Here is a 14,186-nt window from a genome sequence, read left to right as displayed (position 1 = left end):
TATCGGACTGATCACCAGACAATCAATCGGCTATTCAGACAGTCAACAGACAAACAATCAGACGGTCAGTCATTTGGACACATACTCATTTGTCCCACACTTATAACTCATAACCGAGGCAACGCTGCACTACACGAATCCAGGTGATTGACAGAAGATTACAAGCCTCAAAAGCACAATGCATCGATCTCTGCCACAGAAAGTTTATTACATGTTATTACCCTAACTCTAACTCCATCTCTGTATCTATCACTCAAATAGCTTTTGTCTTTGACATTACTGAACAAGAGGAAACAAGCAGAAACAAGTCAGCAGGATGTGATGAAAGTGTGTATAACTCCAATGGTAGAAATGCCTGTAGGTGACGAATAAGTCGTGACACGGCTACACCAGCACATAACCACTGATTTACCAGCCACTGATATTGTTTACCTGCTCAACACTAGGAAGGACAGTTTTCGCTTTTCTCTAAAGTCAAGACGTCTAAACAGCCTCTCGTTCGGATCCAGAACTTCTATAACCTCATGCAGATGGACAGAAATAAACGCTGCTTAAGAATGACTAGTGGCCCTTTAGCTTCTGCTTCTAAAGATAGTAAAAGTCGCCCGCAATCGGAAACAAATTCCTTTTACACTGCGTTTTTTTCCTCAGATCACACTCTTGGATAAAAATAAAATAAAACACTTGGCCTTGTACTTAACATCCTACAGTGTGGTGGAGGAGGACACCGAATCCGAGTGAGAGAAAGAACATCATCGGTGTTTAGCGAAGAAGTTAAAAAGCATGACGGCGAAGCGGAAAAGCTAATAGTACAAAGAGATGGAGTTACAACAAAACCAACCATGTGATTTCGTTCAGCTTGATTTTTCCATTCGGGTTTCATCTGGTCTGTGTTTTGATCGTGTTCAGGAGATTCGGAGAGTCGGGCTCGCCGGTCAGGATTCGTAATCAGGATGCGATTCGTGCCACACGGTGTGGGGTTTTATTCCAGTTAGATCTTGACGTGTAGAGGACTGACAAGGTTCGGTTCAGGACGGACGAATCCGCAGACATGGAAGAGCACGGTGCTGAGAGCATTTGGACACGGACACATACAGCCCCATAAAGTGGTCATGGGTGAGAACTGGACTATCAGTGTGTCCCCTGAGGGCTCTGGGGGAAGGGAAGGGAAGGGAAGGGAATGGGGAAAAAAGCACATAGTCTAAATTCCAGGGAAAACCATGAAAGCGTTGAGGCCGTGAACTGTCTGTCTTTCACCTGGTCCACCTGTGGCAGTGCAACTGACCACCGACCCAGCAACTGACCCTGGCTGATGATCAGTCCCTCCAGAATTTTGAGGTTTTTTTGAGGTAATCAGTGTAACCAAAATTTCTCATGTAATTTATGTTGTTTTTTTTTTTTTTTTTTCCTTCAATTGGTGAAATTACAAACACGTGATTTTTCACACATGAAGACACATGTAATTACTGTCTTTGTACTTTCTATAGATTTTATCTATAGAAATATCTATAGATTTTATAGATATTATCTCTTTCCTTCCTTATGCTTTTATTTTTATGTCATAGCGTGTATTTTTACGTATGTGACAAAATATTTCAATTTGATACACGTTGTGATGACGTCATGCGACACGTCTTAAGATTTTGAAAGTGCTTGATTTTGGGTTCATTTTTCTGGGACTGTTTAATGGAAGTGGGTCTTCAAATAAGCTTTATGCAGCTTATAACTAGCCACTCTGTGTGTGTGTGTGTGTGTGTGTGTGTGTGTGTGTGTGTGTGCCATCCGTTCTCAGAACAAGGCCATCGTCCAGTGCCCTGTTCTTCCTCATGAATAAGGAGCATTCATCTAGCAGACGGCTGGCAGATGCGAACAGCCTCGTCCATCCGCTGCAGGCCGGAGCGGGTGCCGTCAGAGAGACCCGAGTACCATGGCAACGCAGCACGGACCCCATAATCATGCCACACATCTCTTTCTCTCTCTCTTTCTCGTCCATTCACTCCTTGCTGCAAGAAAGTCTGAGGAAGCGTGGCCTAGGAGATTGTGTCTGGAAGTCTGCCACCCAAGCGAGTAGTCAATAAAATTATTATTCCGGTGTCAAACTGGTAAACGTGGCTGAAAAAGTAGTCTAAACCTGCTCAGGACAAAACCCAAACACTGAAGCAGCAGGAGTGGCCTGGGAAAGAATAAAAGCTCTGGATGACTATTGTCCTTATTATCATTATTCAGGCCTCGTCTGTTCAGAGCCTTTATGAAGGAAGAGAGGAGGAGGAGAAGGAGGAGGAGGAGGTCAGGGTGGGGCAAGAGCACTACCAAAAACCCCAATAGGCTTTTTACGCTTTCTTCCAGGCTCGCCTCAGTGTGTTTTTTTTTCCTTCTTGGGTCTCCACCCGAACCGTCCCGATGGTTACAGGGACAATGTCGAGGCTTGCTTAACTCTCCGTTCCCCAGGGCCCACTCTCTCACTTCCTGTTTGCGAGCCCCTCGTTCAGACAATCCTATTCTGTTCCTGAAGATGGAGAACGGAGGTACGAACAATGTTGTAGTTTCACAACATTTACACACTCCACCCTGACACAGTTTTACAGACACAGCACTCGAGCACGACGTGGACGAACGCAGATTCTGGTATGAGAGACACTGAGTAAGCGCTAACACGCACACAGAGTATTGGGACACACAAACCGAGCACATGGTTCCTCTCAGGAAAAACAAGCGTGTCTCTCGTCTGCTGTCTGCATGACACATTCCTCTGATGTCACACACACCAGAAAACTGATGAAGCAACACTTTAACACACGTTCGATGACGTTGAAAAATGACGCACCGATTCGAGACTCGAAACGATCATAGCTATAAATATTGGAATTTTTGCGATCTTTTTTTTTTTTGCAAATGTTTTGCCCTATTTTGCAGGGAACATATTCAAGTATATTAATTACGATATTTCTGTATATAATTAGTCAACAGAAACAGATTTTTTTTTTTGCTCAAATCAACTACTACGCACGATGCTCTGACGCTATGCACCACGCGATGCACTAGCGTCTAGCGTACAAGGATCGTATTGTGTTAAATGTAAGACTAAGGGTTTTTTACACTAACAGGAAGTACAAGCCGTTTCCCAGTCGATGGCAAATGACGACATCTAACGCACCTAATGCGATATAAAGGCTTTGACAAATGGTGGAAAACAAAAATAAATCACACACCGTGAGCCAATTTAAAAGACGCCTGTAAAATGACTCGTTCACCGAAGTGTCGTTGGACATCTTGATTTTTTTTGCCCTCTCATACAGAATCGACGCCCGGTAGCCCGGTTCTGAGCATCCAATTCTGAACACTATTCCGTTTCTATGGTAACAGCTATTTATAAGTGAGCTGTATAGCAGATTGTAAAAGAAGTTGTATAGTAAATTCTAATATAATCTAGTACAGTAAAGACAAAATGATTAAAAGCAGGATGCTATTTTTAAAAAACTAAGTTTATTTCTATTTTTTCTGTTTCTCTGTAACATGAAAAGATTTTTTTTTGTTGTTTTTTTTAAACTATTAATTACTAGAGAAAGAAAATAAAGAGAGAAAAAGAAAAAAAACATTAGGACACCAAACCGCTGTGGTGTAAACAAGATAAAACGCATCTGATCGGTTAATGCTCTTCCTGTCGCTGATTAATTTCCAACAACAGCTCATGCTGATGTGTTTTAATTCGTGTCTATCGCTGGTGCTGACCTAAAACATTACATCACTACTGGGGTCAGATTTAACACGTCTGATGTACAGGGTGTGATTGCGTCGTATGTTGTCTGAAATATTTACACAGACACAAACTGCCTTAAAGCAAGCTGATCAATTTTTAAAAGGATTGAAACAGGTCAGGTGTCAAAAAAAGGTGCAACACATAGAGAGAGGTGACAAACTTCAGGACACCATCGCTTGTTATTCGTTCACACACACATACACACACATACACAGACACACACACGGACGCACACTTTCTCCAAGTTATCCTCCAGCACACACCAAACAAAAAAGAATTCCTAACATCATGTGCTGTGCCCACTTTTACTACGGAAGGCCTGATTTCTCGGCACCACAGATTACTATTCCGGGAACGTCCCCTGAGTGAACTAGAAGTGAAATCGGGACTGTTTTCTTCTTTCATGACACCTTGCCTTGTACACCCCCAAAAGTCTGCTGTGCAGATGATGTGATGCGGTCTGTGTGGAAACAAGGCTGTCGACTAGAAACAGGAAGGCAAGGCCGTGTAACATCCTGCCACAAGCTTAAGCCATATACTTTCATACAGGAGAGGTAAGAGAAAACCTGCTAGGTTGTTATTATCGCTGTGACTTCCAGTTGCAGTAAAGTCATAAATAAGATATAGACACAAAGCGTGGATATAAATAAACTAGAAGTGGAAGTGGCTTCAATTTACATCTCAGGATGAATAATTGAATGCTTATTAGGGCGGTTGTAAGGACCGAATCGAGGCCACAGGGTCCAAATTCCCTCCTGAACGACAATAACAGCAAGAAAATCAAGATGTTTTTATACAACAGCAGCCTTTAATCTAATTAACTCCGAATTGCAAATGGTTCTTTTCAACAAGACCGTGTTAACTTGACAGCGTTAGTGAAGCCCTGAATTCACTGCACAGAATCGATCCCGGGTTATTTATGTTGCACGTTTGCACTATAGCGGGATTGATAAACCCGGGTTTGTGAATTTTTTGTGAAATCATACAGCACGTTTCCGAAGTCACGAAGCTTCCTTCGTTCATGTCAAAGACTTTTTAAACGTTTCTCATCTCTACAAAGTCATTTCCAGACAAGTTTGTTATCAAGATTTCAAAAAACTCTCCTTTCTGAGACCCAAAGGCCTCTCTGACATCCGCGGTCCAGAGTTAAACGAGGCGCCTGAGGATGAATCAGCTGCTGTGGGACGAGGTTCTGTCCCGGGCCGTTACGTCCAGTCCCACAGCCCGCCTTCCCCTCCCTTATGCTATATGCTAACCCTGTCCCAAATCCCTTCACAAGCTAAACCTAGGGCACTAGAAAGTGCACATAGGAGTCGACCACACACCCTAAATAGTGAGCTTGTACAGGGAGTAAGGGGCGATTTGGGACTCAGTCACAGTTACATAGTTAGCATAGCAGCGTAACAGTGTAGCTTATCGAGGAAGGAAAAATAGTCTCTCTCTCTCTCTCTCTCTCTCTCTCTCTCTCCCTCCCTCACACACGCACGCACACACACACGCGCGCGCGCACACACACACACACACACACACACACACACACACTCACCCCTCTTATCGAGATCGTAGCCGATCACGACGAAATAATCCGCAAGCCTGGCCATCCTGGATTCCGTGGCTACGGGCCTTTATTGTTGTCCACTTTCCGTGCGAGGTAAATATTCCGTTCACATTCTGAAAGCAGCACAAACAGCAGGCTGGGCGACAGCAGCATCCTTCCAGCAGCAGCTCACCGCCATACTGTAGCCGAGCCGTGCCCTGACAGCCGCTTCACGTGCGCATGCGCAGTAACACTCACAGGAAGCATGACAGAAGTGAACCAGCAGCCTTATTCTGATTCATAATGTTAGGTCATGAAATAATAATAATTACATAATAATAATAATAATAATAATAATAATAATAATAATAATAATAATCACGATAATCATTATTATTGTTATGTTATTATTATTATTTTATTATTATTATTATTATTATTATTGTCATTATTATTTGTTATTGTTCTTGTTGTACACATTACTTGAAAAAAGCAAAAGCATTTTCAAATTAGTACACAGTAAAAACTAAAATGTCAATAGTCAAATCAACAATTATTATAAATGAATGTAGAAAGTGTGTAAATCGAATAAAAACCTTAAACAAATCCATTTTGTCTGTGAGAACTCTATATTCTTAAAACTATATCAGTTCTACCAATGATGCTTTGGAACAAATACAGGGATTTTTTAGGCATATAGTAATATAGAGAAAACAATTATTTCAAAAGGTGCGAAGGATCAACAACATCATGTGCACACTGGAACACAATCATCACTTGAAATAGTATCACTTGTGTAGGAGGAATAAATCTAGGTGAGGAAAGGCATGTGAACAAGGATGAAGTCGCTGAAGACAGTTTAATCTAAAAAATCTTCCACTTTGGTAAGTCTGAGCAAAGCAATACAACACGAGGTGGACATACTGCATTAGCAAGCTTTCTCACTCACAGGAAGAAACTTGCTGTCATTTTTTTTGCAGTGTATAAAAATATATGCATGTCGACATGAAGTATTTTTCCCCCCAAAAAAGGAAACATTTCAGGTTGGAAAAAATAAGTACACCCTCCTTAATTAGAAGTATCAGTTTTAAAATGCACAAGATTAGTTAAACATCAACTCTGACTGCTATAAAAGCTGAATTTTTGGCAGTTTGGTGTTTGTCTACACAAAACCAAGAAGAAAGAACAACACTGTGACTTCAGGCTTTGTAGACTTTGTGTAACTATATTGGTATATACAGTATCTGAAATGTCTTGGGTTTCCAGGGTCTGCACATTGATTTCAGTGTATTATCCTGTGCATTATCGATTACAGCTTTGATATTTCCCCTTGTATTATGATGCTAGATGTGTTTATTCTGCACAATTATGCACACACTTCATGCAAATCTGTCAATGTTTGTGGAAGAGGCAATCAGATCACCCTTTCTAATGTGAATAGGGAAATTAGCCAGGCTAAATCAGTCCCAAGTGTAAATACGAGTCAGAAATACATGTTGACACAAAATCTACACTCTACATGTCATATGATACATACCAGCTTTGCAGTTTAAACATCTACTTAAAGTGCTGCTGGTATCTGCTTTCACTGTTACATAAGGGTGTAACGCCCAGAGTAGACTTTAGACACACACACACACACACACACACACACACACACACACACACACACACACACACACACACACACACACACACATACCAGCAGCTCCATCTTGTGCCATGCTTGGTTTCATTCTCTGGAAACCTAGTCAAAGCAAGTACCACAAATGCTTTACATAGGAGTCTTGCCGAGGGAGGAAAAGGCTGAAACTCCCCTCCGGATATCCCTCGAATAAGAGTCTTGCGTCCTTGTCTGTCAGACACTTCTGAAAGAATTCCAACACTTCCTGTGTAGAAGGTCTTTTGACCCAATGTACTTATCACGCCATGATTGCAAACATTCCTCAATGCACCATGCACTGACCTCAAGCAGTGTATTTGTGTTTACTTTCACTAGCTTTGGTTTGTTTGTCAGCACAGTAGCACAGAGCCTGGGATGGCAATTCGAGCGTAATCTAATACCCCACGTAACCCCACAGACAACAAACACTTATTGCATTACAATACAACGTAAAAAGCCACTGGACGAGAGACATCTTCCAGGGGCTTGTCCGATTTCACGACGGAAACAGAAGAAGAACGAGGCTCTCTCTGGGATGTGCAATGGCCCACAAAGTTTAATTAAAGATAAGGAAATTATTCAGACAGAATGAAAAAAGAAGGATAAAGATGTGAGATGCTTTTCCAGTCTAACAAAGCACAACCCATGATCGGGTTTCCTGCACTACCTTGGGAAAAAGTATTGGCAAGTAATGAAGTCTTGCATACAGCTGGATGGTTGCCATATCCAGTTCCCCTCAGGAGCTTATACTGGTGCGGTGCCAGCTTTTATTCCTGCACCTGCAAGCTTTTAAAGGAAAGAGGACAAGAGGACTGTATGCATACGCATCTCTGTTCATAAATTTCTTTGATTGAATAAGTGAAAATAAAATTTTCATTAAAATACAAATAGTATACCTTTATCAGTAATAATGAGAGTTTTCATTAATGTTAACAATAATCCATCCAGGTGGATGTTAGTCACTAAATTCTTATAATGGCACTTGATTTCTGACCAGTTCAAAATCACCAGTTAGTCAACCCAGAGATGGGGGACTCGAGTCATATGACTTGACTCGAGTCGGACTTAAGTCGCACATTTGAGACTTGAGACTTGCTTGGCAAATATTAAAAAAAGACTCGACTTGACTTTGACTTGACATTCATGACTTGAGACTTGACTCGGACTTGAGTTAAATGACTCGAAATAACTTGTTTTTTTTGTTTTATCTTGTTTTTAAATCTGTTTTTAAACGCACGCAAGAACGTAATCTAACCACGTGACGCAGCAGGCAAGCAGAGGGAGCGCGCGCACTAACTAATAAACCTTAACAGTCGTGACGAAACATGGAAGGAGCTACACCAAAAATAATTAAGTTCAGGTACCGGGATTTTGTGCGAGATGGAGAAGAGAAGAACAGCAGAATGCGACCACATCGCTCACAATTGAATGACAAAGTTCTATCAAAGTAAATTTTTTTGCATGCACAATGTAGTGTAAATGGTTGGGAATGTCAGCTGTTTTGCAATAGCACTTGTAATTGGTCTTCAGTGTTAGGCTTTGAGTGAAAAGCGTATGGATCGTTTATGGGGATGCACATATATAAAAATAAAAAAAATAAAAAAACTTGAGAGTTGCAAGCACAGTCATATTCATGTCTCGCATGCACACGCACACACATTCAATTTAAAGGGACAGTTCACCCAAAAATAAAAAATAAAAATCTTTCATCATTTTCTCACCCTCATGATGTTACAAACCTGTACACATTTCTTTGTTTAGATGAACACGGAGGAAGATATTTTGAGGAATGTTTATAACTAAACCCTTCATGAGCCCCATTCACTTCTACAGTATTCTTTTTTCCCACTATAGAAGTGAATGGGGCTCATAAATGGTTTGGTTACAAACATTCCTCAAAATATCTACATGTGTGTTCATCAAAACAAAGAAATCTATACAGGTTTGTAACATCATGAGGGCGAGAAAATGATAACAGAATTTTCATTTTTAGGTGAACTATCCCTTTAATAAATTACACTCACTTCAATCATCTCTCTCTCTCTCTCTCTCTCTCTCTCTCTCTCTCTCTCTCTCTCTCCCTCTCTCTCTCCCCCATAGTTAATTCACTTCAAGGTTTGTGGGATTCAATAATTTACATTTTTTGGTTGACGTGATTGATTGTTGTTGTTATTCTGTTGTTAAAAAGGAAGGATCTAATTTAAGGATGTGTTCATGTCCCATTAAAAGGTGAATGCCTGTACAAAAAATGCCATTTGGTTGCATAGAAACCATTGTACTTTTTTATATATGCTTATGGTCTTCTGCCATGTTTGAGGCATATTGAAACTTTTCATGCTTTTATGTTGGCCTTATTTCAATTACATTTACATCTTATTCTTTGTAGTTTTGATTTTTATTCATTTTTAGATTTTTATTGTATTTACAACTCACCTGTATGTGGACACCTTTTAAAAATAAATGCATATAATCATTTTTGTTGCAAATAAAACTCTCATAGTCCATAAATACTGTAGTTATAACTTTGTTTAATATATACATTTAGTTAAATCATCAAACATCTGTATGACTTGCCAGTGACTTGCTTGACTCAAGCTACGACTTGACTTGACTTGCTTGACATAAAGCTATGACTTGACTTGACTTGACTTGACTCTCACAAAAAATGACTCGGACTTGCTTGAGACTTGAAGGTTAAGACTTGAGACTTACTTGTGACTTGCACATGTGTGACTTACTCCCACCTCTGAGTCAACCTACAGTAATTCTGTGTTTTGGGAGTTGGGAGGAAACCAGAGAACCCAGAGGAAACCTGGAGCTGTGAGACGACCCACTGCTTCACCAACATATAAAATCATCCCACAATCTTCCAAATCTTATATATTTGCTTTTTTCCATCCTGCTCCTAATGGAAAGTTTTCCTAGTGCATCACTGCATCTGCTTTTCCAGTTAAATAACCTCCCGGTGAATAGATTAGAGAAGATTTGTAGTCACTCTCATGCACACTCTGTATTTATTATATGCTCACTGAAAACTTTTATTATGAACCTGATTTTGTTTACTTGTTAATTATAATTAACCAGAATTGACTTGGCTTAACCTTGACTTGAGCTTACATTGACTTGAAATATTGTCATTCCCTTGACCCCCTAATATGATTTGAATTGACTTCAGTTTAATTAAATTCATTTAATTTGACTTGATCTGACTTGCTTGACTTGACAAAGTCCAATGCCTTGACATGATGTGGCATGACTTGATTTGACTTCAGTTGATGTGACTTGTTTCAGATGTATTTGCTTTTATTTGCTGTAACTTGACATGACGTGACAATGCGTGATTTTACTTCAATTAACGTAATAGATTTGATTTGATGGTAGTACCTCGCCTGTGTGTGTGTGTGTGTATCTTATGGATTATTATAGTTTTTTTTACATTACATTAATCTTTGTATAAGTTTAAACTCTGCGATAAAAGCACTAACTCAGCTAGGCTGTCACAGGATGAGCTATGGGTTGTTTGGTGGGCAGCTGTCAAGGTGATGTTTATGTCTGTTTACTAATGTAAGATAGTATGTGTGTGTGTGTGTGTGTGTGATTAAGTGCACGCAGCAAATTGGGAGCACAAAGCATGGTGCTGTCTGTCCGGATACAAAAGTCACATGACATCCTGTCGACACACCAATAGACAGGAAGAGGTCTGCATGCTCGGTGAAAATCATTGCTCATCTTTCATGGTGGTACCTTTCTACCTTACCGCAAATGATGATCAGGATGCATCAAAGCTTGCAGAGCGTTCACATTTTTCTCAGACATTCCTACTCATGCTGATGTCTGTTCATTATTTCAGCAGAGCATTATTTTAATACACATGTAGAGACTTCAGTTTAGTTTAGTGTAATCCGTAGTACTTTACTATTTCCTGAGCCTGAGTCAAGTGAAGGCTTGAGTTTCCCACCGAACTTGCTTCACCTGCTTTCCCCACCCATATCCAAAAGCAACATGTCTGCATGAACTCTTTGTGTGCTGTAAATATAAGCTCCACGGACAATGATACTTTTTGTGTTTTCACCTCAAACACCGTCTGAAGCATCACGTCTTGCTTGAGGGTGTCTAACCTTAATTAGAACCAAGCATCATTGTGGTTTGTGAAAACTTTTGCGTTTAAAATTGGCTTGACAGGATGAAGGGAAACATCTCTAAAGCGTATGAATCATGATAAAGTGAAAGGAGGCATGTTAAATGTCTCACACACCCCTTGAAAGGAGGCATACAAAATGGCCTCATTTTCAAACCCTTTAATGCCAGTTACACTAGTTCCTGATGAGTCTTGATTTACAAAATTCATCCTCATTCATCTTTTATGTCGACTGTTCATCTGAGCCGCTTTTATACAGAGTCTTATGTCCCCAGATCCATTCATTGCTCGTAAGTTCCAGAAACCCAGTTATTGTGCCCAGGCAGTCACACCCAGAACCAACTGCCCAACCAGATTGCCCAACCACACACACACACACACACACACACACACACACACACACACACACACACACACACACACACACACACACACACACACAGAGGTCTGTGGTTGGTTTCTGAAAGCACTCATACCTGGTCTTGTGGTAACATGAACCCATCTAATGAAACCTGAGCGCAGGCTGTCATGGTGAACTTGATTCAGAGCCACATAAATAAACTTTATGCTACGTCATTGTAAAAAAAATATTTGTTTTTAAAACAAAGAGAGAGCAAAAGTCATATTAAAATCCAATCAAATCAGTTTTATTTCTAGGGCGCTTTTATACAGTAAATGGACATTGTCGCAAAGCAGCTATACAGGACTAAGTTTAATATTTGAATGAATAATTATCGCTGAGATGTCACGGCAATATCATCTGTCACTTTGTGATTTTAGAACACGTAAAAAAGGTCACACGGGTTTTTGTTTTGATTTATTTATATGTATTATTTATTGCTCATGGCCCAGATTGGAGGTGATCCTGATCTCAGGAACACTGTGTGCAAGGCGGGATTATACACACGTTCACACACCCATTCATACATAACTAAAGGTAATTTACAGGTAACTTACAGAGGGAACTGTGTGATCAATGAAAATGTGTTTAACACCTAAAGAAAAGCATGCCAAGAGAAATTAAATGAGTAATCCTAAGAGTCGCTTTGCCAAGAAGGAGGAACCGGCTGATCGTGACTGGGTTGAAGTTAGATGCATGTCCCATTGACAGGTAATACAACCAGGAATTTTATAAATGATATAAAGTGTTCATCAAAAAATTTGGTGTATTAAGCATTTTTTTTTATTTATAGAAAACTAATGTTCTAAGTGGAATGAAAGAAAAGGAAACTGAGTTGTTAATGTGGTTAAGCAGGGATTCTCGGATAGGAGGTGTGTGTGTGGGTGTGTGTGTGTGTGAGAGAGAGAGAGAGAGAGAGAGAGAGAGAGAGAGAGAGAGAGAGAGAGAGAGGTAAACTAGATCATTCTAATATGTTTATATGTGGTAGTAGCCTACCGGTTAAGGTGTTGAGCTACCAATTGGAAAGTTTCTTTAGCTTATCCGTCATTGGATAATGCAGATTATTTCCCTATAACATCTCTCCTTAACGTCTTTTTATTGCCTTCCTAATTGCTGTGTTAAAGGAAACAGCCTTAGATTTATCTAAACAGAATTTATGTGTTTGTCCTAAGTCATAAGCTCAAGATCAAAAAGACAGATTGATGTTTGATGGGAATTTGCTTCGCCATCCTATCAGTAAGAAGGAAGTCAAAGACTGACCCTAGTTCATGGAGCTTGTTGTGAAATTGTGTTTTTTCCCACTCTGATCATAACCTAAGCTTTTATCCCACATGGGAGCATCCTGTTTGCTTTTTCAAACGTCCTTCATGCAGTATAAGAGGATTGATGTTTCACTAGGGGGCAGCACACAAAAGTCAAATACTTTTCTGCTTCTGCACTATAAAACTCTACTCCACTAGGGTTAACCATTAGAGTTTGTGAAAGTGAAACCACATCTCTATGTGCCAGAAGATAACAAACAGTCAGGTGTTTTCCAGACCCTGATAAAGACCCTGTTGAATGGTGCTATGAAGCTATAGTAAATATAGTCTGCAAATATTCTGCTAGATCATTGCTGAGGAAAGTGTTTCACAATCATTACTCATTTATGATTGATAAACATGATTCTTGAGCTTGATTGTGCTTTATACCGGTGTATACCAGTGTATACTAGTGTTTCCTGCTTGACCCTTTGGTGCATTAGTCTTCTGAACAACCTTCCAGTCTAAAGTACAAGCCAAAGACAGTACAGTACACATACAGTATAGTATATACTGTATATACAGTAAAGTACTTTAAAGGTAGTACTTTTTTTTATATCTTAAACCTGCTTGTAAGTTATATTTTGAAAAACTGTAGCTCAAATGCACAAAATATCTTTTTTATTTCTGACCTGTAATCATTCAAACGATCTATTTGATTCCCAGAGCCAGTAAATTGGCTCTGAAAACAGCCTCAATAAAACCAGCTTGAGACATCACGTGCAAGCGTCTAACAGAGTCTGTACTATTAACCTTTTATGCAACAACAGGTGATAAGTTTTCATCTGACACGGATCGAAACAACCTGGACTGCTAATCACATCCATTTACTTCTACACTTGTAGAAGAATCCAGAATTTCTTTGATTAGAGTTATAGAAATTTAATTTATTATATTCTTTGAGTCAACTGTCCAGAAATTTGGAACTTGTTTGTGCAAACAGATAAAATTCTGAAGAAATTTTATTTCATCGTCCTTCATTACCAATATACGGTAACTAGCCAAAATACTTAAATAGTCTCAAGTCTAACAGGATTTTATTGTAATTTCTCTCATACATATGTAACGGTGCTAGAATGAATGTTAGGAGTATAGAATGTATGTTAATTAAACATTTTATTAACATGAGAACATCACATCTACCATATATTCATTCATTCATTCATCTTCTACCGCTTATCCGAACTAACTCGGGTCACGGGGAGCCTGTGCCTGTCTCAGGCGTCATCGGGCATCAAGGCAGGATACACCCTGGATGGAGTGCCAACCCATCACAGGGCACACACACACACTCTCATACATCTACCATATATGTGCTTATTAATTTACTGTTATAGAAGAAGAAGAAGAAGAAGAAGAAGAAGAAGAAGAAGAAGAAGAAGAAGAAGAA

The 14,186-nt window shown here is 39.7% G+C and overlaps 1 protein-coding gene across 5 annotated transcripts in view; it reads right to left on the bottom strand.

The window, feature by feature from the left end:
• The window catches only part of sbf1 (SET binding factor 1), a 58,751-nt gene extending 53,215 nt beyond the window's left edge, over nucleotides 1-5,536 (bottom strand). For 4 of the 5 annotated variants that reach the window (XM_060890075.1, XM_060890076.1, XM_060890077.1 and 1 more), the window contains exon 1: nucleotides 5,304-5,536. In XM_060890075.1, the coding sequence (XP_060746058.1) occupies nucleotides 5,304-5,358 (55 nt within the window). In that variant the 5' untranslated portion in view covers nucleotides 5,359-5,536. The remainder of the gene's footprint in view (nucleotides 1-5,303) is intronic. The other variant, XM_060890078.1, reaches the window with a different exon arrangement.
• Between the last annotated feature and the right edge of the window lie 8,650 nt (nucleotides 5,537-14,186).

This window comes from Tachysurus vachellii, chromosome 16 (assembly GCF_030014155.1).
Source record: "Tachysurus vachellii isolate PV-2020 chromosome 16, HZAU_Pvac_v1, whole genome shotgun sequence".
In the NCBI taxonomy this organism is placed as follows: domain Eukaryota; kingdom Metazoa; phylum Chordata; class Actinopteri; order Siluriformes; family Bagridae; genus Tachysurus; species Tachysurus vachellii.
Note: the sequence above shows the minus strand (reverse complement) of the source record. Positions and strands in the feature narration are given on the sequence as shown.